This window comes from Amblyraja radiata, chromosome 5 (genome assembly GCF_010909765.2).
Source record: "Amblyraja radiata isolate CabotCenter1 chromosome 5, sAmbRad1.1.pri, whole genome shotgun sequence".
NCBI lineage: Eukaryota > Metazoa > Chordata > Chondrichthyes > Rajiformes > Rajidae > Amblyraja > Amblyraja radiata.
The window spans coordinates 109,134,764-109,158,578 of record NC_045960.1 but is presented as its reverse complement, the minus strand read 5'-3'; the positions used below and the strand labels follow the sequence as shown (position 1 = coordinate 109,158,578).

Here is a 23,815-nt window from a genome sequence, read left to right as displayed (position 1 = left end):
ATCGAGCAAACTTGTTCTCGAGTCTCACTAATATGAAATCAAAATTTACCTTGCTACCCATCTAATTTGTTTCCCCCCCCCAACCAACAAGCAATAATTTTTCAGATGAGTTTACTTTAAAGCAGTTTATTGGTTCACGACCATCCTTGTCTAATACAGTTTGCTCAGTCCAGCTTCAGTGCAGTTGAGGCAGTAAATGTGAGGATATTATGAATCTCTAGTTTATATCACAATGGCCTACTAGTTACATCTCAGCGTCACAAACACCCTAACACATAGTCAAACTTTCAAAAAAACAAATAGTTTCGGCCGCTTAGAGGGAAAATTTAGTTTAGAGATACAGCGCTGAAACAGGCCCTTCGGCCCATCGGGTCCGCGCCAACCATCGATCCCCGCAAATTAACACCATCCTACTCCCACTAGGGACAATGTTTACATTTACCAAGCCAAATAGCCGACAAACCTGCACGTCTTTGTGGTGTGGGAGGAAACCGAAGATCACGGGGAAAACTCACGCAGGTCGCGGGGAGAACGTACAAACTCCGTACAGACAGCGCCCGTAGTCGGGATCGAACCCGGGCCTCCGGCGCTGCATTCAATGGAAGGCAGCAACACTACCGCTGAGCCACCGTGACCGCCATTAATATTTAATAATATCCGCCTTATAATATTTGACTATAATATCACACATCCAGGTTTCCTCTATCCAGGATCGCTGGCAGCTTCCTCTGTGACGGGGAAAGCACAGCTGAGACAGATTTGTATTTTATAACGGCAACACCACTGTCCGAAAATGACATCCTCGGCCCAGGAGGCCACATCACCCGGGAGTAAATTACCACCCGATGCAGAGGCAAAGCTGAACTGGCGCTCTGAAGGAAAGTGGCATCATGAGGAAACAGGCTCGGCACTCTTGGAGCTGGGCCAAGCCTGTGATAATTAAAGCATAAATGGCATTTCTAGAGACAATGCCATCACAGGCAGAGCGATGCGCCACAGAAAGCATTTTATCAGGATGCATCACAGCACGGTTTGGGAACAGCTCCATCCAAAACCACAAGAAACTGCAGAGAATTGTGGATGCATCCCAGACCATCGCACAAACCAACCTCCCTTCCATCGACTCCATCTACACCTCACGCTGCCTCGGCAAGGCCAGCAGCATAATCAAGGACCAGTCGCACCCTGGCCACTCCCTCTTCTCCCCTCTCCCATCAGGCAAAAGGTGCAGAAGTGTGAAAACGCACACCTCCAGATTCAGGGACAATTTCTTCCCAGCTGTTATCAGGCAACTGAACCATCCTATCACAACCAGAGAGGGGTCCTGAACTACTATCTACCTCATTGATGATCCTCGGACTATCTTTGATCGGACTTTGCTGGCTTTACCTTGCACTAAAGCTTGTTCCCTTATCATGTACACTATGAATGGATCCATTGTAATCATGAATTGTCTTTCTGCTGACTGGATAGCACGCAACAAAAGCTTTTCACGGTAACTCGGTACACATGACAGTAAACAAAGCTAAACTCAGAGTGCCGATTTAAAATTATTCTCAAAACCAGATTTACCTGACAGCTAGGCTCACCAGCTCTGCTCATTCATTCTGCACATTTTCAAGGAAGATATTGCACGTAATAATGTATTTAAATGCAGACAGCAAAGGGCATGAAGGATTCCGACCCAAAACCTCACCTATTCCTTTTCTCCAGAGATGCTGCCTGACCCGCTGAGCTACTGCAGCTATTTGTGCCCGTCTCTTTACACCTTTTTTCATTTGTAGCCTCCAAGTGTGAAGAAATGGCGGCACAGCGGTAGAGCTGCCCGCACCGGAGACCCGAGTATCGATCCTGACTATGGGTGCTGTCTGTACGGTGTTTGTACGTTCTCCCCGTAACCTGCGTGGATTTTCTCCGAGATCAGTTTCCTCCCACGCTCCAAAGACGTACAGGTTTGTATGTTAATTGGCTCGGTATAATTGTAAAAGTGTCCCTAGTGTGTGTAGGGTAGTGTAAATGTGCAAGGTTCAAGATTTGATCATTTCAGGCAGGCTGAAGCCAAAAGTGCCCATCTTCATGTTCAGACTAGCACTAAATGGATGACTACTGTCGGGCTGACAATGAGTAGAAACAAGGAATACTGATGCTGGTTAATACACAAGTGCTGGAGTAACTCAGTGGGTCAGGCAGCATCTCTGGAGAACATGGATAGGTGACGTTACAGAGTGCTGGAGTAACTCAACTGGTCAGGCAGTATCTCTGGAGAACATGGATAGGTGACGTTTCACAGAGTGCTGGAGTAACTCAGTGGGTCAGGCAGTATCTCTGGAGAACATGGATAGGTGACGTTTCACAGAGTGCTGGAGTAACTCAGCGGGTCAGGCAGCATCTGTGGAGAACATGGATAGGTGACGTTTCACAGAGTGCTGGTGTAACTCAACTGGTCAGGCAGCATCTGTGGAGAACATGGATAGGTGACGTTTCACAGAGTACTGGAGTAACTCAGTGGGTCAGGCAGCATGGATAGGCAAAGTTACAGGTATAGAAGATTCTTGGGTGTGAAGAAGGGTCGCGACCTGAAACGTCATCTATCCAAGTTCTCCAGAGATGCTACCTGACCCGCTGAGTTACTCCAGCACTTTATGTCCTCCAGACTGGCAGAGAGATTGGCCAGTTAGAAATTGAAATGCATTTATATAGTGATGGATTTCCGCCTAAGGGCTAGCATACACACAAGGATGCAGTAGCGCAGTGGTAGAGCCGCTGCCTCACAGCACCAGAGACCAAGGTTCGATCCTGACTACGGGTGCTGTCTGTACGGAGTTTGACCTGTTCTCCCCATGACCTGCGTGGGTTTCCTCTCGATACTCCGGATTCCTCCCCTCACTCCAAAGACGTAAAAGATTGCACGTTAACTGCCTTTGGTAAAATTGTAAATGGTCCCTCACGTATGGGAGAGTGCTAGTGTGCGGGGTGATCGCTGGTCGACACTGATTCGGTGGGCCGAAGGGCCTGTTTCTGCGCTGTATCTCTAAAGTTTACAACTGCAAAATGGAGGTATCAAAGGGCGTCGTAACTTGCACGTCACACGAAGAATCAATAGACCGGGAAGCATAATGAGCAACTATAAACCTACATTGACTATTTTTACTCACTTTGTCAGCTGTGTTGTGAATGCTAACTTGGAAAAGTCATTTACAATTCATAAGCCTTGAGGCAAATTTGAGATTAATAGGTGCTGTGTGATGTGGAGCAGAGATACAGCTCGAGAAAGGAATGCTGGTTTCAATCAACAAGCTCATGTGGAACCCACATCGTGACGACTTTAGAGATACAGTGCAGAAATAGGCCCTTCGGCCCACCGAGTCCAGGCCGGCCAGCGATCACCCTGTACCCCAGCGCTATCCCACACACAAGTGACTATACTGCACGTCATTGGAGTGTGGTAGGAAAACGGAGCAGCCGGAGAAAACCCAGGTGGTCGGTCACGGGGAGAACGTGCAAACTCCGCACAGACATTGGCCGTAGGCAGGATCGAACCTGGGTCTCTGGCGCTGTGAGGCAGTAACTCTACCTCTGCACCACCAAGCAGTTCAGTTGAGGAGAAGGCAGTTCAGTAGCTGAACCACGAACAACAGGGAAGACCCATTATTGAATTAAGGCTTTCAGCTTACATGCCTATACATATATGTTTCCACTAGTGGGAGAATCTAGAACCAGAGAGCACAGCTTTAGAATAAAGAAGGCACCATTAAAAGGAGATGAGGAGGAATTTCTTCAGTCAGGGGGTGGTGAATCCGTGAGATTCATTGCCACAAGCCAAGTCATTTGGGTACTTTGCAGGCGGAGGTTGACAGATATTTGATTAGTGCGGGTGTCAGGGGTTATGGGGAGAAGGCAGGAGAATGGGGTTGAGAGGGAAAGATAGATCAGCCATGATTGAATGGCGGTGTAAACTCAATAGGCTGAAAAACATAATTCTGCTCCTAGAACTTATGAACATGATTTAATACATTGTCAAAGGAATTTAAAATATAGAGAATGATAGTTATGCAACTGGCAGTTTTATTTGCAAAAAATAACTTTGAGCGGAGGTCATGGTTGTCATGGCTCATGTTAATTATCCAACACTTTAGACCACTGGTGCCACGGTGGCGCAGCGGTAGAATTGCAGCCTTACAGTGCCAGGGACCCGGGTTCAATCCTGACTACGGGTGCTGTCTGTACGGAGTTTGTACGTTCTCCCTGTGACCGTGTGGGCTTTCTCCGGGTGCTCCGGTTTAGAAGGATGAGAGGGTATCGCATTGAAACATATAAGATTGTTAAGGGTTTGGACACGCAACATGTTCCCGATGTTGGAGGAGTCCAGAACCAGGGGCCACAGTTTAAGAATAAGGGGTAAGCCATTTAGAACGGAGACGAGGAAACACATTTTCTCACAGAGAGTGGTGAGTCTGTGGAATTCACTGCCTCAGAGGGCGGTGGAGGCAGGTTCTCTGGATGCTTTCAAGAGAGAGCTAGATAGGGCTCTTAAAAATAGCGGAGTCAGGGGATATGGGGAGAAGGCAGGAACGGGGTACTGATTGGGGATGATCAGCCATGATCACATTGAATGGCGGTGCTGGCTCGAAGGGCCGAATGGCCTACTTCTGCACCTATTGTCTATTGTGGAAACGTTTTCTCCCACACCCCAAAGATGGATGTACAGGTTTGTAGGTTAATTGGCTTTGTAAAAAAATTGTAAATTGTCTCTCGTGCGTGTAGGATAGCGTTAGTACGTGGGGTCGCTGAGCGGTGCGGACTGGGTGGGCCGAGGAGGGTATATCTCTAAACTAATCCGAACTATATCTCTAAAAGACTGAAATGACGGAGAATTTCCTCACAATTCTACGAGCAACATGTTGTGTGAGTGGCATCTGGGACGTAACACTACCCCAAGAGGCCTAGCGCTAACAAGGCAGTTGGAGCCATAGTTCAATTGGGTTTACATTGGCAGTGCGCAGAATACGACTGCAAGACTCAAAGAGTTAGCTGTTCTCCAATCCTTGTGTGATGGATCTAAATCTGGCAAGTGCAGGCCTTCTTTTGATCATAATGATTTTTAATAAAGTAAATTTTCACGCCATAACCACGGGCTGCCAAAATGCTTTAACACCCAAGCAGCATTTCCATTTCAGTTCTAGTAAAGTGTTTAGATGAGTTTAGTTTATTGTCACGTGTACCGAGGTACAGTGAAAAGCTTTTTTAGTTGAATGCTATCCAGTCAGCGTAAAGACTATACATAGAAACATAGAAAATAGGTGCAGGAGTAGGCCATTCGGCCCTTCGAGCCTGCACCGCAATTCAATATGATCATGGTTGATCATCCAACTCAGTATCCCATACCTGCCTTCTCTCCATACCCCCTGATCCCCTTAGCCACAAGGGCCACATATAACTCCCTCTTAAATATAGCCAATGAACTGGTCTCAACTACATTCTGTGGCAGAGAATTCCAGAGATTCACCACTCTCTGTGTAAATTTTTTTTTTCTCATCTCAGTCCTAAAAGATTTCCCCTTTATCCTTAAACTGTGACCCCTTGTTCATGATTACAATCAAGCCGTCCACAGTGTACAGATACAGGATGAAGGGAATAACATTTAGTGCAAGATAAAGTACAGTAAAGTCTGATTAAAGACAGTCCGTGCATCTCCAATGAGATAGATAGTAGTTCAGGACTGCTCTCTGGTTGTGGTAGGATGGTTCAGTTGCCTGATAATAGCTGGGAAGAAACTGTCCCTAAATCTGGAGGTGTGCGTTTTCACACTTCTGTACCTCTTGCCTGATGGGAGAGAGAAGGAGGAGTGATCAGGGTGCGACTAGTCCTTGATTATGCTGCTGGCCTTGCCGGGGCAGCGTGACGTATAAATGGAGTCAATAGAAGGGAGGTTGGTTTGTGTGATGGTCTGGGCTGCGTCCACAATTCTCCGTGGTGTCTTGCGGTCTTGAGAACCAATTTTGAAAAGCTTTCAAAGCCAAAGGGCAAAAGGTCTCAACTTATATAGTCTGTTTCTTCTATAATTAGAGTGATTCAAGGACAGGCAGTGCACTCCACAATCTGTACTTAACATAGGCACCATTAGCATATGTTAGTCATTCACTTCTGGCATGACACAAGGAAAATTGCTTTAGAAACAGGTACTGTTTGGGGGAAACCACCAGAATGCTGGAATCTAGAGAAAAGCACAAAGTGCTGGAGGAACTTAGCAGGTCAAGCAGCATCTATAGAGGGAATAAACAGGCGGCGTTTCATAGAAACATAGAAAATAGGTGCAGGAGTAAGCCATTTGGCCCTTCAAGCTACCACCACCATTCAATACGATCAGGTTGATAATCCAAAATCAGTATCCCGTTCCTGCTTTTCCCCATATTACAGTTCAGGACCCTTCTTCAGACTGACGGTAAAGGGTGGCGGGGGGGGGGTGGGGTAAAGCTGTAAAAGACAGGCAGGGGTTGGACATGGCCTGGCAAGTGATAGATGGATACAGGTGAAGGGGTGGGGGGGGGGGGGGGGTGATTGATAAGATGGGTGGAGTTTGGGGCAGCACGGTGGCACAGCAGTAGACTTGCTGCCTTACAGTGCCAGACACCCAAGTTCGATCCAGACCATGTTTGCTGTCTGTACGGAGTTTGTATGTTCTCCCTGAGACCACGTGGGTTTTCTCGGGGTGTTCTGGTTTCCTCCAAAGATGTACAGGTTTGTAGGTTAATTGGCTTTGGTAAAATAATTTAAATGTCCCTAGCGCATGTGGGTCAGTGTCCTGGGTGATCGCTGGTCAGCACGGACTCACATGTGGTCAAAGTGCACTTTGTCAGATTTTAATAAAGGTCGGTTTTATACATTTTGGTGTCATCATGTAGAAATTACAGCAGTGTTTATACATAGTCCCCCCCATTTCAGGGCACCATCATGTTTGGGACACAGCAATGTCATGTAAATGAAAGTAGTCATGTTTAGTATTTTGTTGCATATCCCTTGCATGCAATGACTGCTTGAAGTTTGCGATTCATGGACATCACCAGTTGCTGGGTGTCTTCTCTGGTGATGCTCTGCCAGGCCTGTATTGCAGCCATCTTTAGCTTATGCTTGTTTTGGGGGCTAGTCCCCTTCAGTTTTCTCTTCAGCATATAAAAGACATGCTCAATTGGGTTCTGATCAGGTGACTTGGCCACTCAAGAATTGACCATTTTTTAGCTTTGAAAACTCCTTTGTTGCTTTAGCAGTATGTTTGGGATCATTGTCTTTCTGTAGAATGAACCGCCGGCTAATGTGTTTTGAGGCATTTGTTTGAACTTGAACAAATAGGATGTGTCTATACACTTCAGAATTCATAATGCCACTACCTTCAGCAGTTGTATCATCAATGAAGATAAGTGAGCCAGTACCTTCAGCAGCCATACATGCCCAGGCCATAACACCCCCACCACCGTGTTTCACAGATGAGGTGGTATGCTTTGGATCTTGGGCAGTTCCTTCTCTCCTCCATACTTTGCTCTTGCCATCACTCTGATACATGTTAATCTTCGTCTCATCTGTCCACAAGACCTTTTTCCACAACTGTGGTTTCTCTTCTTGGCAAACTGTCGCCTGGCCATCCTATTTTTGCAGCTAACCAGTGATTTGCATCTTGCAGTGTAGCCTCTGTATTTCTGTTCATGAGTCTTCTGCGGACAGTGGTCATTGACAAATCCACACCTGACTCCTGAAGAGTGTTTCTGATCTGTCGGACAGGTGTTTGGGGATTTTTCTTTATTATAGAGAGAATTCTTCTGTCATCAGCTGTGGAGGTCTTCCTTGGCCTGCCAGTCCCTTTGCGATTGGTAGGCTCACCCGTGTTCTCTTTCTTCTTAATGATGTTCCAAACAGTTGATTTTGGTAAGCGTAAGGTTTGGTTGATGTCTCTAACAGTTTTATTCTTGTTTCTCGGTCTCATAATGCCTTCTTTGACTTTCATTGGCACAACTTTGGTCCTCATGTTGATAAACAGCAATAAAAGTTTCCAAAGGTGATGGATAGACTGGAGGAAAGACTAGGTGCTGCGAGCTCTCTTATACCTGCATTAAGGAGGCAATTAAACACACCTGAGCAATTACAACCACCGTGAAGCCATGTGTCCCAAACATTATGGTGCCCTGAAATGGGGGGGTGACTATGTATAAACACTGCTGTCATTTCTACATGGTGAAACCAAAATGTATAAAAATGGCTTTTATTAAAATCTGACGTGCACTTTAACCACATGTGATTTTTTTTCTATTACAAATCTCAAATTATGGAGTACAGAGGCAAATAAATAAATGATAGGTCTTTGGCCCAAACATTATGGAGGGCACTGTAGATAGGAAAGGTTTAAAGGGATAGAAACATAGAAAATAGGTTCAGGAGTAGGCCATTCGGCCCTTCGAGCCTGCACCGCCATTCAATATGATCATGGCTGATCATCCAACTCAGTATCCTGTACCTGCCTTCTCTCCATGCCCCCTGATCCCTTTAGCCACAAGGGTCACATCTAACTCCCTCTTAAATATAGCCAATGAACTGGCCTCAACCACCTTCTGTGACAGAGAATTCCACAGATTCACCACTCTCTGTGTGAAAAATGTTTTTCTCATCTCGGTCCGAAAAGACTTCCCACTTATCCTTAAACTGTAACCCCTTGTTCTGGACTTCCCCAACATCGGGAACAATCTTCCTGCATCTAGCCTGTCCAACCACTTAAGAATTTTGTAAGTTTCTATAAGATCCCCCCTCAATCTTCTAAATTCTAGTGAGTACAAGCCGAGTCCATCTAATCTTTCTTCATATGAAAGTCCTGACATCCAAGGAATCAGTCTGGTGAACCTTCTCTGTACTCCCTCTATGGCAAGAATGTCTTTCCTCAGATTAGGAGACCAAAACTGTATGCAATTCTCCAGGTGTGGTCTCACCAAGACCCTGTACAACTGCAGTAGAACCTCCCTGCTCCTATACTCAAATCCTTTTGCTATGAATGCTAACATACCATTCGCTTTCTTCACTGCCTGCTGCACCTGCATGCTTTCATACACAATTCTTCACCTTAAACCTCCTTCACCTTAAACCTATGTCCCCTTGTCCTCGATTCCCCTACTTTGGGCAAAAGACTCTGTGTGTCTGCCCGATCTATTCCACTCATGCTTTCATACACAAGGTCATAAGGAATAGTAGAATTAGGTCATTCGGCCCATCAAATCTACTCTGCCATTCAATCATAGCTGATCTATCTCTCCCTCCTAACCCAATTCTCCTGCCTTTTCCCCATATCCTCTGACACCCGTACTGATCAAGAATCTATCTATCTCTGCCTTAAAAATATCCACTGACTTGGCCTCCACAGCCTTCTGCGGCAAAGAATTCCACAGAATCACCACCCTCTGACTAAAGAAATTTCTCCTCATCTCCTTCCGAAAAGGATGTCCTTTAATTCTGAGGCTGTGACCTCTGGTCCTAGACTCCCCCACTAGTGGAAACATCCTCTCCACATCCACTCCATCTAGGCCTTTCACTATTCTCTCCCTACAGCTCATACCCACGAGTCCTGGCAACATCCTCGTAAAACGTGTGTCCATATGTGTTCATGGAAACAGGCCATGCACACGACAAACTATAATTGCATGTTCAGGCCAATTATGGCACTATAGTGACTCTATTGGGGGAAGAGGCTAATTACACTGTGACAAGTTTACATGAGCTGTTCCCATTATAAATGTGCATACATGAATTCATAATAGAAATCTCTGAGAGAAGCGAGATGAAATTTTAATAGGTTAATATTTGATTTTCCAAGACCAAGGACCGAGGGACTCACTTTGTTTTAAACTGAAGCTGGGTTAAGAGGTAAAATGAAGCATGATGTAAAAGACTTGCTCATTCTACATGTCGCAAACTTGTGTTTATAAGATATAGGAGCAGAATTAGGCCACTCGGCGCATTTCGAAAACCCACACGGTCACAGGGAGAACGTACAAACTCCATACAGACAGCACCCATAGTCAGGATGGAACCCGGGCCTCTGGCGCTGTAAGGCAGCAACTCTACCGCTGCGCCACCATGCCGCCCATTATATGATGCCACTGAATGTGATAGCCCACCTGCCTTAATTTATAAGGCACATAGGTCTAGGACCAGAATTATGCTGTTCAACCCTTCAAGTTTATTCCACCATTCCATGATGGCTGATCTATCTTTCCCTCTCATTCGCATTCTCCTGCCTTCTCCCCATCGCCCCTGACATCCTTTCTAATCAGGAACCTGTCAATCTCTGTGTTCAAAATATCCATTGATTTGGCTTCCACAGCTGCCTGTGTCAATAAATTCCACACATTCACCATCCTCTGACGAAGAGTCCCGAACGTCGCCTATCCATGTCATCCACAGATGCTGCCTGACCAGTTGAGTTAAGGGCCTGTCCCACCAGCATGCGATTGCATGCGTCTAGCGCGACCAAACGTGGTGGCTTGAGGCATACGGCCGCGCGAGGCCGGTCCCACTTCCAACCGCGGAGTCGTATGGAGTTGTGCGGGGCTGGTCCCGACATCATACACACCAATCAGCTGGGCAGGAGGCGGGCCGACTGAATTTGGACGTCGCACGGCATCGGGCGGTTACGTCATCACGCAACGGCACGCCGGGCGGTGACGTCATTGCGCAACGCCACGCGCTTGGCGTACGCCGTCAAGACGCTGCGTACGGCATCAAGACACTGCGTACGACGTTGAGATGCTGCATACGCCCATCGAGGCGCTGCGTACAGCCTCAATGCGGCTGCGGGCCGACAGGCCGTTGTTGCGCGAAATTTATGGACAGTGTCAGTTTTTCGGAGCTCCGCGCGATGTCGGGACCAGCTCCGCACAACTCCATACGGCTCCGGCGATCGAAGCGGGACTGGCCCCGCGAGGCCGTATGACTCAAGCGAATACGTTAGGTCACGCTTGCCGCACGCTTGCCCTTTAGTCCAGCAATTTGTGTTTTAAATAACAATTATACATCTCCATTACAATTAGTTCTGCGTAAATAATACAAAACCTACATAAACTTACCAAACAGTAATTATCATTCGCTTTAAATTCTAATTCATTTAATTCAGTAAATTTAGTTAATTATGATTTAAAAATAGAATTTCTTACAATTTCCTGACATGAGTTTTATGTTGGGTGTTTGATATCTTGTTTGCCAAGAAAATTTAATCAGAAAATCAAACTCCTGGAAACATTCTCAGAAAATCTAGGGAACCTCAGGTCCACAATATTCATTGACAAGAAGATGTTATAGGAAAGATGTTGTCAAGAGTACAGAGAAGGTTTACGAGGATGTCGCCAGGACTCGAGGGGGTCTGAGCCATATGGAGTGGTTGAGAAGGTATGGGACTCTGTTCTTTGAAGCGCAGGAGGATGAGGGGTGATCTTATGGAGGTGTGTAAAATCATGAGAGGAGTAGATCGGGTAAACGCACAGAGGAGGGGAATTGATGATCAAAGGACATAGGTTTGAGGTGAAGGGGAAAAGATTTAAAAGTAATCTTTTTCACACCAAGGGTGGTGGGTGTGTGGGACAAGCTGCCAGAGGAGGGAGTTGAGGCTGGGACTACAGCAACGTTTAAGAAACAATTAGACAGGTTGATGGATAGGACAGGTTTGGAGGGATTTGGTGGGACTAGTGTAGATGGGACATGTTGGCCAGTGTGGGCAAGTAGGGCCGAATTGCCTGTTTCCACGCTGTATGACTCTATGACTCAAAGAAGAATTTTCCTAATCTAAGCCCAGAATAAATGCGGACCCAGAAAGGATAGGAAAATAGAGAGTGGTGCAAACAGGAAAGGCAGACTTAAGACGTTTAATATATGCAAACAATATGTGATTGTGAGACACAGAGTGCTGGAGTAACTCAGCGGGTCAGGCAGCATCTCTGGAGAACATGGATAGGTGACGTTTCACAGAGTGCTGGAGTAACTCAGCGGGTCAGGCAGCATCTGTGGAGAACATGGATAGGTGACGTTTCACAGGGTGCTGGAGTAACTCAGCGGGTCAGGCAGCATCTGTGGAGAACATGGATAGGTGACGTTTGGTGTCGGGACCCTTCTCCCAACTTGAAACGTCACCTATCCATGTACTCCACAGATGCTGCCTGACCCGCTGAGTTACTCCAGCACTCTGTGTCTTTCCTTGGTAAACCAGCACCTACAGTTCCTTGTTTCTACAAATGTTATCGTGACATCAACAAGGAACAAAATAAAATAATAATTATAGTAAGAAACACATCAGAATCAAAACTTTAGCAATTAATTTTTTGTAATCCTCAGGTTCTTATAGCTACAAGTTTATCATCCTATCCAAACTGTTCATTAAAAAGCGTGTGTTATAAGTGAACAATGTTAAGGAATTAGCATCACTTAATCCTTAAATGAAGCAGCACAGAGATCTATAATACACATAGTTGAGCCCAAGAACTATAATACAAACACATCGTTCTAGGCGGCACAGTGACACAGAGGTAGAGTTGCTGCCATTTAGATTTTACACTTTAGAGATACAGCACGGAAACAGGTCCTTTGGCCCACCGAGTCCGCGCCGACCAGCGATCACCCTGCATACTAGCACTAACCTACACACACTAGGGACAATTTACAATTTTTTTACTGAAGCCAAGTAACCTACAAACCTGCATGTCTTTGGAGTGTGGGAGGAAAATGGAGCACCCGGAGAAAACCCACGCGGTCACAAGGAGAACTCCGTACAGACAGCACCCGTAGTCAGGATCAAACCCGGGTCTCTGGTGCTGTAAGGCAGCAACTCTACCGCTGCACCACCATGCTGTCCCATTAATCTGCCGTGGATGCACTAAACGTTATTCCCTCATCCTGTATCTGTACACTGTGGACGGCTCGACTGTAATCGTGTACTGTCTTTCCGCTGACTGGTTAGCACGCAACAAAAGCTTTTCACTGTACCTCGGTACACATGACAATAAACTAAACTAAGCAAAGTTTAAAATAACTTTCAAAATACTACTTGCAGTGTTTCTGCTTATTTCTGTGTCGTTGTGACCCCCTAAAGTGAAGGAGGAGGAGCCATCTTGGAGGAACGGCTGCTAACCAGCAGCCGTCCGTTAAACTCGCTTTTTAAAAAGTTTTTTAGTTAGTCCTGTCTCGTCCGTTTGGAGAAATGGACTTTTTAATGTGGGGGGTAGGGGGCAATTTTATTTCTAGGTCCCTACCTGGTCGGTGAGGCAGCTTTTTCTCCGGGCTGCCCGTCGACCCGTCCTCGCGGCCTACCAGCGGGCTTGGAGCGCCGTTTCCTGGCGGGGACCGCCCAGCACCTCGGCCTCGGTGGCGGCACAGCGCTGGAGCGCTATCGTGGAGCGGAGCGGGCGATGCCTTGCCTGGGTCGCCGCTCTGGAGCGACGCGCTGGAGCTCCGGTGAGCTGTGACCGCCGAGAGCAACACCTCCGGGCTGCGGAGCGGAGCGGGCGGCGCCGATTTCAACATCGGGAGCCTGGGAGCTCCAAACCGGCGCGGCCTTGTCGGCTTCGGAAGCCGCGGTCTACAGCTTGGAAGCGGCTGTTCCAGGTGGCCCAGCCGCTGAGAGGACTCTCCCGACGCCGGGGCAAGACCACCCGGTGAGAACGGCCAGGAACATCGGGCCTCCGTAGAGGCAACTGCGGTGGCCTCAATAGGCCTGACTTTGGGTGAACTTCGGGTTGGGGACTGGACATTGTGCCTTCCCCCACAGTGGTAACCATTGTGGGGGGATGATTTTCTGTCTCTACGTAATCCTGTTAGTCTTTGTCCAAGATGGCTGCCGTGGAGGGAGAGTGGACGCTGGCGCGCTTTGGCTGCCGCTGCTCTCTCTTCACATTGTGTTTTTGATTTTCTGTTTTTGGACTGAATTCTGTTTTTAGTTTGTGTCTCTGTGATGTCTTTATTATTTATTTTACTCTGATTATATGTTTATATTCCTGTTAATCTATGTAAGGTGTCCTTGAGATGTCTGAAAGGCGCCCAACAAATAACATTTATTATTATTATTAAAGTGCTGAGAAATGCTTGCCTAAATGAATGAAGGTGGATAAATGTTACAATGTCATAATAACCCTAGACCAAGACCATGAATTAAACTTAATATGCTGCCTGGATTAGAGGTATTAGCTATTTGGAAAGTTTGGAAAAACTTAGAACTGTTTTCTCTGGAACGTCCGAGATTAGACAATAGACAATAGGTGCAGGAGTAGGCCATTCGGCCCTTCGATTGAGGGGAGATTGATAAAAATATATAAAATTATGAGGGAAGGTAGTGGTTGTTTCTAGATTCCCCATTGCAGGAAGGATGTGAAATCTTCCTAGTCAATCTTTCCTCTCCAGAACTCTGTGTCCTTTTGTGTATTAACGGGGCACCTGCAGTTCTTTGTTTCAAAATCGTCATAACTTTTTTCTGCGCTCATTCCAGCTGAACAACATCCATCCTACAGCAGGGTGACCATCTTGCAATCAAATTAGACTCCCCTTCATTTTGGTGATTCACTTCTTCAGTCCTAAGAAGGGTCCAGACACGAAACGTCACCTATCCATGTTCTCCAGAGATGCTGTGTGACCCGCTGAGTTACTCCAGCACTATGTTGTCCTTTTACAAGGATGCTGCCAGGTAGTGAGGGCCTGAGCTATGGGGAGACGTTGGGCAGGTGAGGACTTGGAGCACAGGAAGCTAAAGGGTGATTTTACAAAGGTGTATAAGATCATGAGGGGAATAGAAAAGGTGAATGCACAGAGTCTCTTTCGCAGAGTTGGGGAATCAAGAACCAGAGGACATAGGCTGAAAGTGAGAAGGAAAGAAAAAAAAAGAGAGGATTTGAATACAGGAGCAAAGAGGTCCTTCTGCAGTTGTACAGGGCCCTGGTGATACCGCGCCTGGAGTACTGTGTGCAATTTTGGTCTCCTAATTGGAGGAAGGACATCCTTGCTATTGAGGGAGTGCAGTGTAGGTTCACCAGGTTAATGGCGGGACTGTCATACGATGAAAAAACGGTGCAACTGGGCTTGTATTCACTGGAATTTAGATGGATGGGAGGGGATCTTATAGAAACATATAAAATGATTAAGGGATTGGACACGCTAGAGGCAGAAAACATGTTCCCGATGTTGGGTGAGTCCAGAACTAGGGGCCACAGTTTAAGAATAAGGGGTAGGCCATTTACGGAGATGAGGAAAAAAAATTTGACACAGAGAGTTGTGAATTTGTGGAATTCTCTGCCTCAGAAGGCAGTGGAGGCCAATTCACTAGATGCATTCAAAAGAGAGTTAGATAGAGCTTTGAAGGCTAGCGGAATCAAGGGATATGGGGAGAAGGCAGGAACGGGTTACTGATTGTGGTTGATCAGCCATGATCACATTGAATGGCGGTGCTGGCTCGAAGGGCCGAATGGCCTACTCCTGCACCTATTGCCTATGTAACCAGAAGGGCAATTTTTCCACCCAGAAGGTGGGGGGAATAGGGACCGAACTGCCAGAGGAGGTAGTGCAGGCAGTATTGTAACATCATTTAAAATATGAAATGTGTAGGAACGAACTGCAGATGCAGGTTTACACTGAAGATGGACAGAAAATGCTGCAAGGTCTCGACCCGAATCGCCACCTATTGTTTTTCTCCAGGGATGATACCTGAACCTCTGAGATACTCCAGCACTTTGTGTCTATCTTCGACATAAACCAGCATCTGCAGTTCCTTCCTACACATTTTGTCTGCTCCACTGCGAAATGCCCTCATGGTGTGCCCACTCTGAACAAGTTCTCCTCCTCTCTCCGACAGCGAGTCTGAAGAAGGATCACGACCTGAGACGTCACCTATTCTTTCTATCCCGAGATGCTGCCTGACCCGCTGAGCTTCCAAGATGGTGCCCACTTGCGTGCTAGCTACAGAAGCAGATCGACAAACTCATGTTACATTCGCTCCACACACTTAAATCTCCAATCCTACAGTAACATTTCTTCCCTTATCATGTATCTATACACTGTAAATGGCTCGAATGCATTCACGTTTTGTCTTTCCGCTGACTGGATACCACACAACAAAAGCTTTTCACTGTACCTGGGTACACGTGGCAATAAACTAAATTGAACTGAACTGAGTTACTCCAGCACACTGTGTCAATCTTCAGCATTTAAAAGACACTTGGACAGGTACATGGATGGGAAAGGTTTCGAGGGACCAAGGAACAAGCTCAGATGGGGCATCTTGGTCGGAACTTAAGAAACAAAATTAATTCTTAAGGGATTGGACAGGCTAGATGCAGGAAAAATGTTCCCGATGTTGGAGGAGTCCAGAACCAGGGGTCACAGTTTAAGAATAAGGGGTAAGCCATTTAGGGCTCAGATGAGGAACATTTCTTTCACCCAGAGAGTTGTGAATCTGTGGAATTCTCTGCCACTGAAGGCAGTGGAGGCCAATTCACTGAATGTTTTCAAGAGAGAGTTAGATATAGCTCTTAGGGCAAAAGAGTTTCCAACATAGAAAATAGGTGCAGGAGGAGGCCATTCGGCCCTTCGAGTCAGCACCGCCATTCATTGTGATCATGGCTGATCGTCCCCAATCAATAACCCGTGCCTGCCTTCTCCCCAAATCCCTTGATTCCACTAGCCCCGAGAGATCTATCTAACTCTTTCTTAAATCCATCCAGTGATTTGGCCTCCACTGCCCTCTGTGGCAGGGAATTCCACAAATTCACAACTCTCTGGGTGAAAACGTTTTTTCTCACCTCAGTCTTAAATGGCCTCCCCTTTATTCTAAGACTGTGGCCCCTGGTACTGGACTCGCCCAACATTGGGAACATTGTTCCTGCATCTAGCTTGTCCAGTCCTTTTATAATTTTATATGTTTCTATAAGATCCTGGGGTAAATTTACCCAGGGGGTAAATTTGTTGATTCTGGATTTGTACATAATTTTTCTCATTGACTGACTGTGTTTGGTTCTGGTATACCGGTATCTGTTCATCATTAGTTGGTCATAATTAAGTGAACTAACATTGTTATGTGCTATGAAAGTTGCCAGGGGTAAACGGGACGAAAAAGGTTGGGAACCCCTGTCTTAGGGCTAACGGAATCAAGGGATATGGGGAGAAAGCAGGAACGGGGTACTGATTTAGGGTGATCAGCCAGGAGCGAAAAAGACTACAAAAAGTAGTAAACTCTGCCTAGTCCATCATCGGCTCTGACCTCCCTTCCATCGAGGGGATCTATCGCAGTCCCTGCCTCAAAAAGGCTGGCAGCATCATCAAGGACCCACATCACCCTGGCCACACACTGATCTCCCCGCTACCTTCAGGTAGAAGGTACAGGAGCCTGAAGACTGCAACGACCAGGTTCAGAAATCCCTACTTCCCCACAGCCATCAGGCTATTGAGCTCAACTCAAACAAAACTTTGAACATTAATAGCCCATTATCAGTTTATTTGCACTTTATCTGTTTTATTTATTCATGTGTGTATATATTTATACAATGGTATATGATCTGTTCTGTATTCATGCCTTCTATATTCTGTTGTGCTGAAGCAAAGCAAGAATTTTATTGTCCTATCTGGGACACATGGCAATAAACTCTCTTGAATCTTGAACATATTGAATAGCAGTTCTGGCTCGAAGGGCCGAGTGGCCTACTCCTGCACCTAATTTCTATGTTTCTATGGTATGGGGAGTTGGGTCGAAGGGGCTTTGTATCCGTTCTGTATGACTGACTCTATGACGCTCAGAGCCCAAAGGGTTAATCAGTTTTGTTAGCCTGAACAGCTGCTCGGCGGGTTTGCAAGGATAGCTTTATTTTTTTTTAAACAAAGCATATTTAAATCGTCTGTGGGTGTAGCTTTCTTGTACTGAAGTTACAGCTGTGCACAAGAACATCTTAAAATATAATTACAGTGAAACATTTGAGGCACAGACTTATCCATTGTCAATGCACTTGCTTTAACCTGTTCACCGCCAAGTTGTTTTTTCCTCTATCGACCATGACCCGAGTATACTCGGGGGAGGGGGGGGGGTGGCAGTGAACATGTTAAAAACCCTGTGTGTAGGAAGGAACTGCAGATGCTGGTTTACACCAAAGATAAACACACAACATGCTGGAGTAACTCAGCGGGACGGGCAGCATCTTTGGAGATAAGGAACGGGAGACGTTTCGGGGTCGAGGCCCATTCCTTCTTGCTCGTCCCGCTGAATTACTCCAGCATTTTGTGTCTCTCTTAGGTTAAAAACACTGTCTTTTCTAAGGGGAAGAAAAAACCCGTCAATTCCTCAGCCCCGACCGAGCAGACTAATTTTGAGTGACGATTTGGAGGCTGGGAGTGGTGCGAGGGGAGGTTCGGCAGTGACAGGCTCATTAGTGTGTTCTCCCAGCATTGACATTTGCGCTTGTGACTGTAATCACTTCACCTAATCCCCGTAGAGTCCCTCTCCACCAGCCGGAAGGATGGCCGCTTTGCTCGCACATGGCACGCACATACAGTAATTATACTCATCCCCTTCTTGCGGTGCATAAATATGGCGATTTCCTGGCCCTCTGCCACCGATTTTATCCGCTCCGGAAAAAAAATAAGGGCAGAACGTCACGCAGTGAGAGGGGGGGAGGGGAGGAGGCGAAGATGGGGAATGGAGATTCGAGCCAGATTCATAAGAGTCACACAGCGTGGATATAAGCCCCATCGGCCCAACTTGCCCCACGCTGACCAACATGCCCCATCTCCACCAATCCCTCCTGCCTGCATTTGGGCCATATCCCTCTAAACCTTATAGACACAAAATGCTGGAGTAACTCAGCGGATCAATAGACAATAAACAATAGGTGCAGGATTAGGCCATTCGGCCCTTAGAGCCAGCACCGCCATTCAATGTGATCATGGCTGATCATCCCCAATCAGTACCCCGTTCCTGCCTTCTCCCCATATCCCCTGACTCCGCTATCTTTAAGAGCCCTATCTAGCTCTCTCTTGAAAGTATCAGGCAGCATTTCTGGAGAAAAGGAATAGGTGATTGTTTTAGATTGCAACCCTAAGGGAGACCCCTAGGGTCTCGACCCGAGACGTCACCTATTCCTTCTCTCCAGAGATGCTGCCTGGCCCGCTGAGTTACTCCAGCAGAAGTTACTTGGTGTAGACCAGCACCTGCAGTTCCATCCAACACATTCCCTCTAAACCTGTCTAAATGCTTCTTAAACGTTGCGATAGTACCCGCCTCAACTACCTCCTCCAGCAGCTCATTCCATAAACTCACCACCCTTTGTATAAAAAGATCGCCCCTCAGGTTCCTATTATATCTTCCCCCCCCCTCACCTTAAACCTATGTCCTGTGATTCTCGATTCCCCTACTCTGGGTAAAGAAATTATGATTTCAACCTATCTATTCCTCTCATGATTTTATACACCGCTATTCCATCACTGCTCATCCACCTGCTCTGAAAGGAATAGAGTCTTGGTCTGCTCAACCTCTCCCAATAGCTCAGGCCCTCAAGGCCCGGCAACATCCTCGTAAATCTTCTCTGCACTCTTTCCAGCTTCACATCCTTTCGAAAGCGCGGAGACCGAAAACCGAACACAAAACTCCAAATGTGGCCTCACCAACATCTTGTACAACAATAGCATAACATCCCAACGTCTGTACTCAATATCCTGATTGATGAAGGCCAAGGTATTGAAAGCCTTCTAGACCATCCAACCTACCGCTGGCGCCACTAGCAGTGTAGCTGCTGCTCCTGGCGCCGACGATGGCCGCCACGGTGCACTGCTCCTTGCTGTTTTGTATGTGTTTGTTCCTTTGTGTCGTCTGCCAAAACCCTACAAAGATCACTTTCACGAGAGAGGTTAATCGATAACGTTTTATTATTAATGTTTAATGTTTTATGTCTCATTCTTAACTGTCACTGTTGTCACTTGAGGGCGGAGCACCAAGGCAAATTCCTTGTATGTGAATACTTGGCCAATAAACGTATTCATTCATAAACTTATTTATTCATTCATTCTTTCAAAGAAAACTGGATATTGTGGGCCTAAACACGTGTTTCTGTGCTGTGCTTTTTGTGCCTTATTCATGAAAAATTCACCCAAATTGTATACAAATATTGTAAATGCGTGTAGGACTACTGTCCAGTATTGGCTAAAGATAGGGTAAAGAGTCAGAGCCTTTTCACCAGGAAGGAACATGCAATACAAGAGGGCGTAGCTTTAAAGAGAGGGGTGCAAAGACTAAAGGAGACGTGCATTTATTTTTAGCATAGAGAGTGGTGGGTGCCAGGGATGGTGTTGGACACAGATTCAATGTTGGTGTTTAAGAGACTTTTGGATTGGCACATATGGATATGCAGGGAATGTCGGGATGTGGATTATGTGCAGGTAGATAAGCGATGGTCTTGGCATCATGTTCAGCACAGACATTGTGGGCCGAAGGGCCTGTTCCAGTGCTGTGCCGTTCTACGTTCTAAAGTTCCAATGGCTGGGCAAGGAAGGAGAGTGAAGGCACCAACCTGTAAGGAGCAATTCAGTCCAGTAAACTCTCAAGTAAGCGTCACAATGGCGCAGTGGGTGGACTAGATGCCTTACAACGCCAGAGCCCCTGGTCCCGGATCCGATCCTAACTACGGGTGCTGTCTATACGGCTTTTGTACGTTCTCCCTGTGACCGCGTGGGGTTTCTCCGAGATCTTCAGTTTCCTCCCACACTCCAAAGACGTACAGGCTAGTAGGTTAATTGGCTTTGGTATAAGTATAAAATTGTCCCTAGTGTGTGTAGATAGTGTTAATGTGCAGGGATCGCTGGTCGGTGGGGCGAAGGGCCTGTTTCCACGCTAAACTAAATTACGAAGTAAGCACACTTTTCTTTATGAAATTTTCCTTTCTTTTATTCTCTTACTTTCCTGATATTCTACACCATCCTGCAGCTACTGTCTTAGTCAGCGTTTTTGCATTGGAGAGCGGCCAGCACGGTGGCGCAGCGGTAGAGTTGCTGCTTTACAGCGCTGGAGACCCGGGTTTGATCCTGACTACGGATGCTGTCTGTACGGAGATTGTACGTCCTGTCCGTGACCTGCGTGGGTTTTCTCCGGGTGCTCCGTGTTCATCCCACATTCGAAAGACATACAGGTTTGCAGGTTAATTGGCTTCAGTAAAAATTGTGAATAGGCCCCAGTGTGTAGCACAGTGCTAGCGTACGGCGTGATCGCTGGTCGGTGCGGACTCGGTGGGGCCTGTATCCACGCTGTATCTCTAAAATCTATAGCTTGAAAAGCGTCAGATTATGACGGTGTCTATCACTCGAAATGCAGCCTCATCCGCTGAGTTGCTCCAGCACTTTGTCTTTCTTTGTAAACCGGCATCTGCAGTTAGTTTCTTCTGCCTTCACAAATTCTATTGGGTAAGTTTGTAAACTGTCCCTAGTGTGTAGGATAGTGCTAGTGTGCGAGGATCGCTGGTCGGCGCAGACTTAGTGGGCCGAATGACCGGTTTCCGCGCTGTATCTCTAAACTGAAGTTAAGAAGTCACGAGACAAAGACGATCAGACTTTGACCTTTACCTCAGCCCTGTAATCTTTGAACTGATTTTCCAGCCTGCCCCAGCACCTCAGCTGACTACAGTGAATGTATTGTGAGCTATGGTATCAGCCCTGAGAGTTTGCTGCTCCGTCAAGCACATTGATCATTCTTCACTCTCACAGTAATGCGAGCTGTTACGTTTTTGAATGTCTAACATGGGCAGGACCGACACAGTGAATAGTCGAGTTCTGGAGAGTGTTGCAGAGCAGAGGGATCTTGGAGTGCAGGCACATAGTTCCTTGAAGGTGGCGTCACTTGTAGATAGGGTGGTCAAAAAGGCTTTTTGGCACATTGGCCTTCATCAGTCAGAGTATAGACGTTGGGAGGACATGTTGCAGTTGTATGAAGCTGCATTTAGAATAATGTGTTCAGTTCTGGGCACCATGTTATAGGAAAGATGTTGTCAAGCTGGAAAGGGTACAGAGAAGATTTACAAGGACCTTGCCAGGACTCGAGGGTCTGAGTTATAGGGATAGGTTGAGCAGGTCCTGGAGAGTAGGAGGATGATCTTATAGAGGTGTGTAAGACCATGAGGGGAATCGATCAGGTAAACACACAGAGTCTCTTGCCCAGTAGGGAATCGAGAACCAGAGGGCGTTGGTTGAAGGTGAAGGGGGAAAGATTTTATAGGAACATAATGGGTAACTTTATTCACACAAAGGGTGGTGGGTGTATGGAACATGCTGCCAGAGGAGGTAGTTGAGACAGGGACTATCGCAATGTTTATGAAGCAATTAGACAGGTACATGGATAGGACAGGTTTAGAGGGGAATAAGGGCCAAATGCAGGCAGTGTGGATGGGACATATTGGTCGGTGTGGGCAAGTGGGCCTGTTTCCTCACCATATGACTATGACTCCAGAGTGAACCGTTTGTGTGCACAGAGATCCCAACATGGGCAGAGAAGGATGTTTACAGAATGTATGTGTGAAGAAGGGTCTCGACCAGAAACGTCACCCATTCCTTGTCACCACAGATACTGCCTGTCCCGTTGAGTTACTCCAGCATTTCGTGTCTATCTAGGATGTTTACGGACTCATTAAAAAAAAAAAAACAACAACAATACACATCCTGCACAATTTAACTCTCCACATTAACAAGTAGGTCATCGAATGCTCAGTCACAGTGTTAAATACTTAACAGTACTTTCTATATTATCAAAGTGATCATTGAATATCACCTGTTGGACATGATGGGAGCCAGGACTACTTTCAAACGGACAACCATCCGTGGTTAATGGTACACTCTGGCCGCACCACATGAAATGATATAAATACAAGGTCAATGCACAGAGACTTCATCAACCATTCACAAACATAATATTCACTTTTTGGTTAAAATTGTTAAATATGAAAACAAAAAATATCCGAGCACCATTGAGTGGGGTTATTGAGTTCGGTTCCGGGCACCGTGTTATAGGGAAGATGTTGTCAAGCTGGAAAGGACAGAGAGGATGTGGCCAGGACTCAAGGGTGTGAGTTACAGGGAGAGGTTGAGCAGGCTGGGTCTCTATTCCTTGGAGCGCAGGAGGGTGAGGGGTGATCTTATAGAGGTGTACAAAATCATGAGAGGAACAGATCGGGTAGATGCACAGAGTCTCTTGCCCAGAGTCGGGGAATCGAGGACCAGAGGATATAGGTTTAAGTTTAAAGGGAAAAGATCTAATAGGAATCTGATGGGTAACTTTTTCACACAAAGGTGTGTGAAACGAGCTGTCAGAGGAGGTAGTCGAGGCAGGTACTGTTTAAGAAACATTTAGGCAGGTACATAGATAGGACAGGTTTGGAGGGATATGGGCCAAACGCGGGCAGGTGATGCTAGTGTAGATGGGACATGTTGGTCTTTGTGGGCTAGATGGGTTGAAGGGCCTGTTTCCACGTGGTATCACTCTATGACTCCATTGCTTGAAATCGGCAAATGGATCAACTTGCCACATAAGGTTGGAATCCTGATGTATTATGTATGTTTCCATGCTGTATGACTCATGCACGGCTGATGTACCTTTGGGTATAAAGCCGGGCGATGATGGCTGTCCCTGTAGACTGGGAAGGAACCCTCAAGTCACGGGTGTCAGGGGTTATGGGGAGAAGGCAGGAGAATGGGGTTGAGAGGGAAAGATAGATCAGCCATGATTAAATGGCGGAATAGACCTGATGGGCTGAATGGCCTAATTCTGCTCCTAGATTTTATGAAATTAGAA

General features: G+C 46.5%; 1 protein-coding gene across 6 annotated transcripts in view; it reads right to left on the bottom strand.

Annotated features, from left to right (window-relative positions):
- Nucleotides 1–23,815, bottom strand: part of LOC116973674 (sine oculis binding protein homolog) — a 259,428-nt gene that overhangs the window by 62,321 nt on the left and 173,292 nt on the right. For 4 of the 6 annotated variants that reach the window (XM_033021956.1, XM_033021954.1, XM_033021955.1 and 1 more), the window contains exon 5: nucleotides 22,796–22,861. The exons of the other annotated variants lie outside the window; for them this stretch is intronic. In XM_033021956.1, the coding sequence (XP_032877847.1) occupies nucleotides 22,796–22,861 (66 nt within the window). The remainder of the gene's footprint in view (nucleotides 1–22,795; nucleotides 22,862–23,815) is intronic. 6 annotated transcript variants of the gene reach the window in all.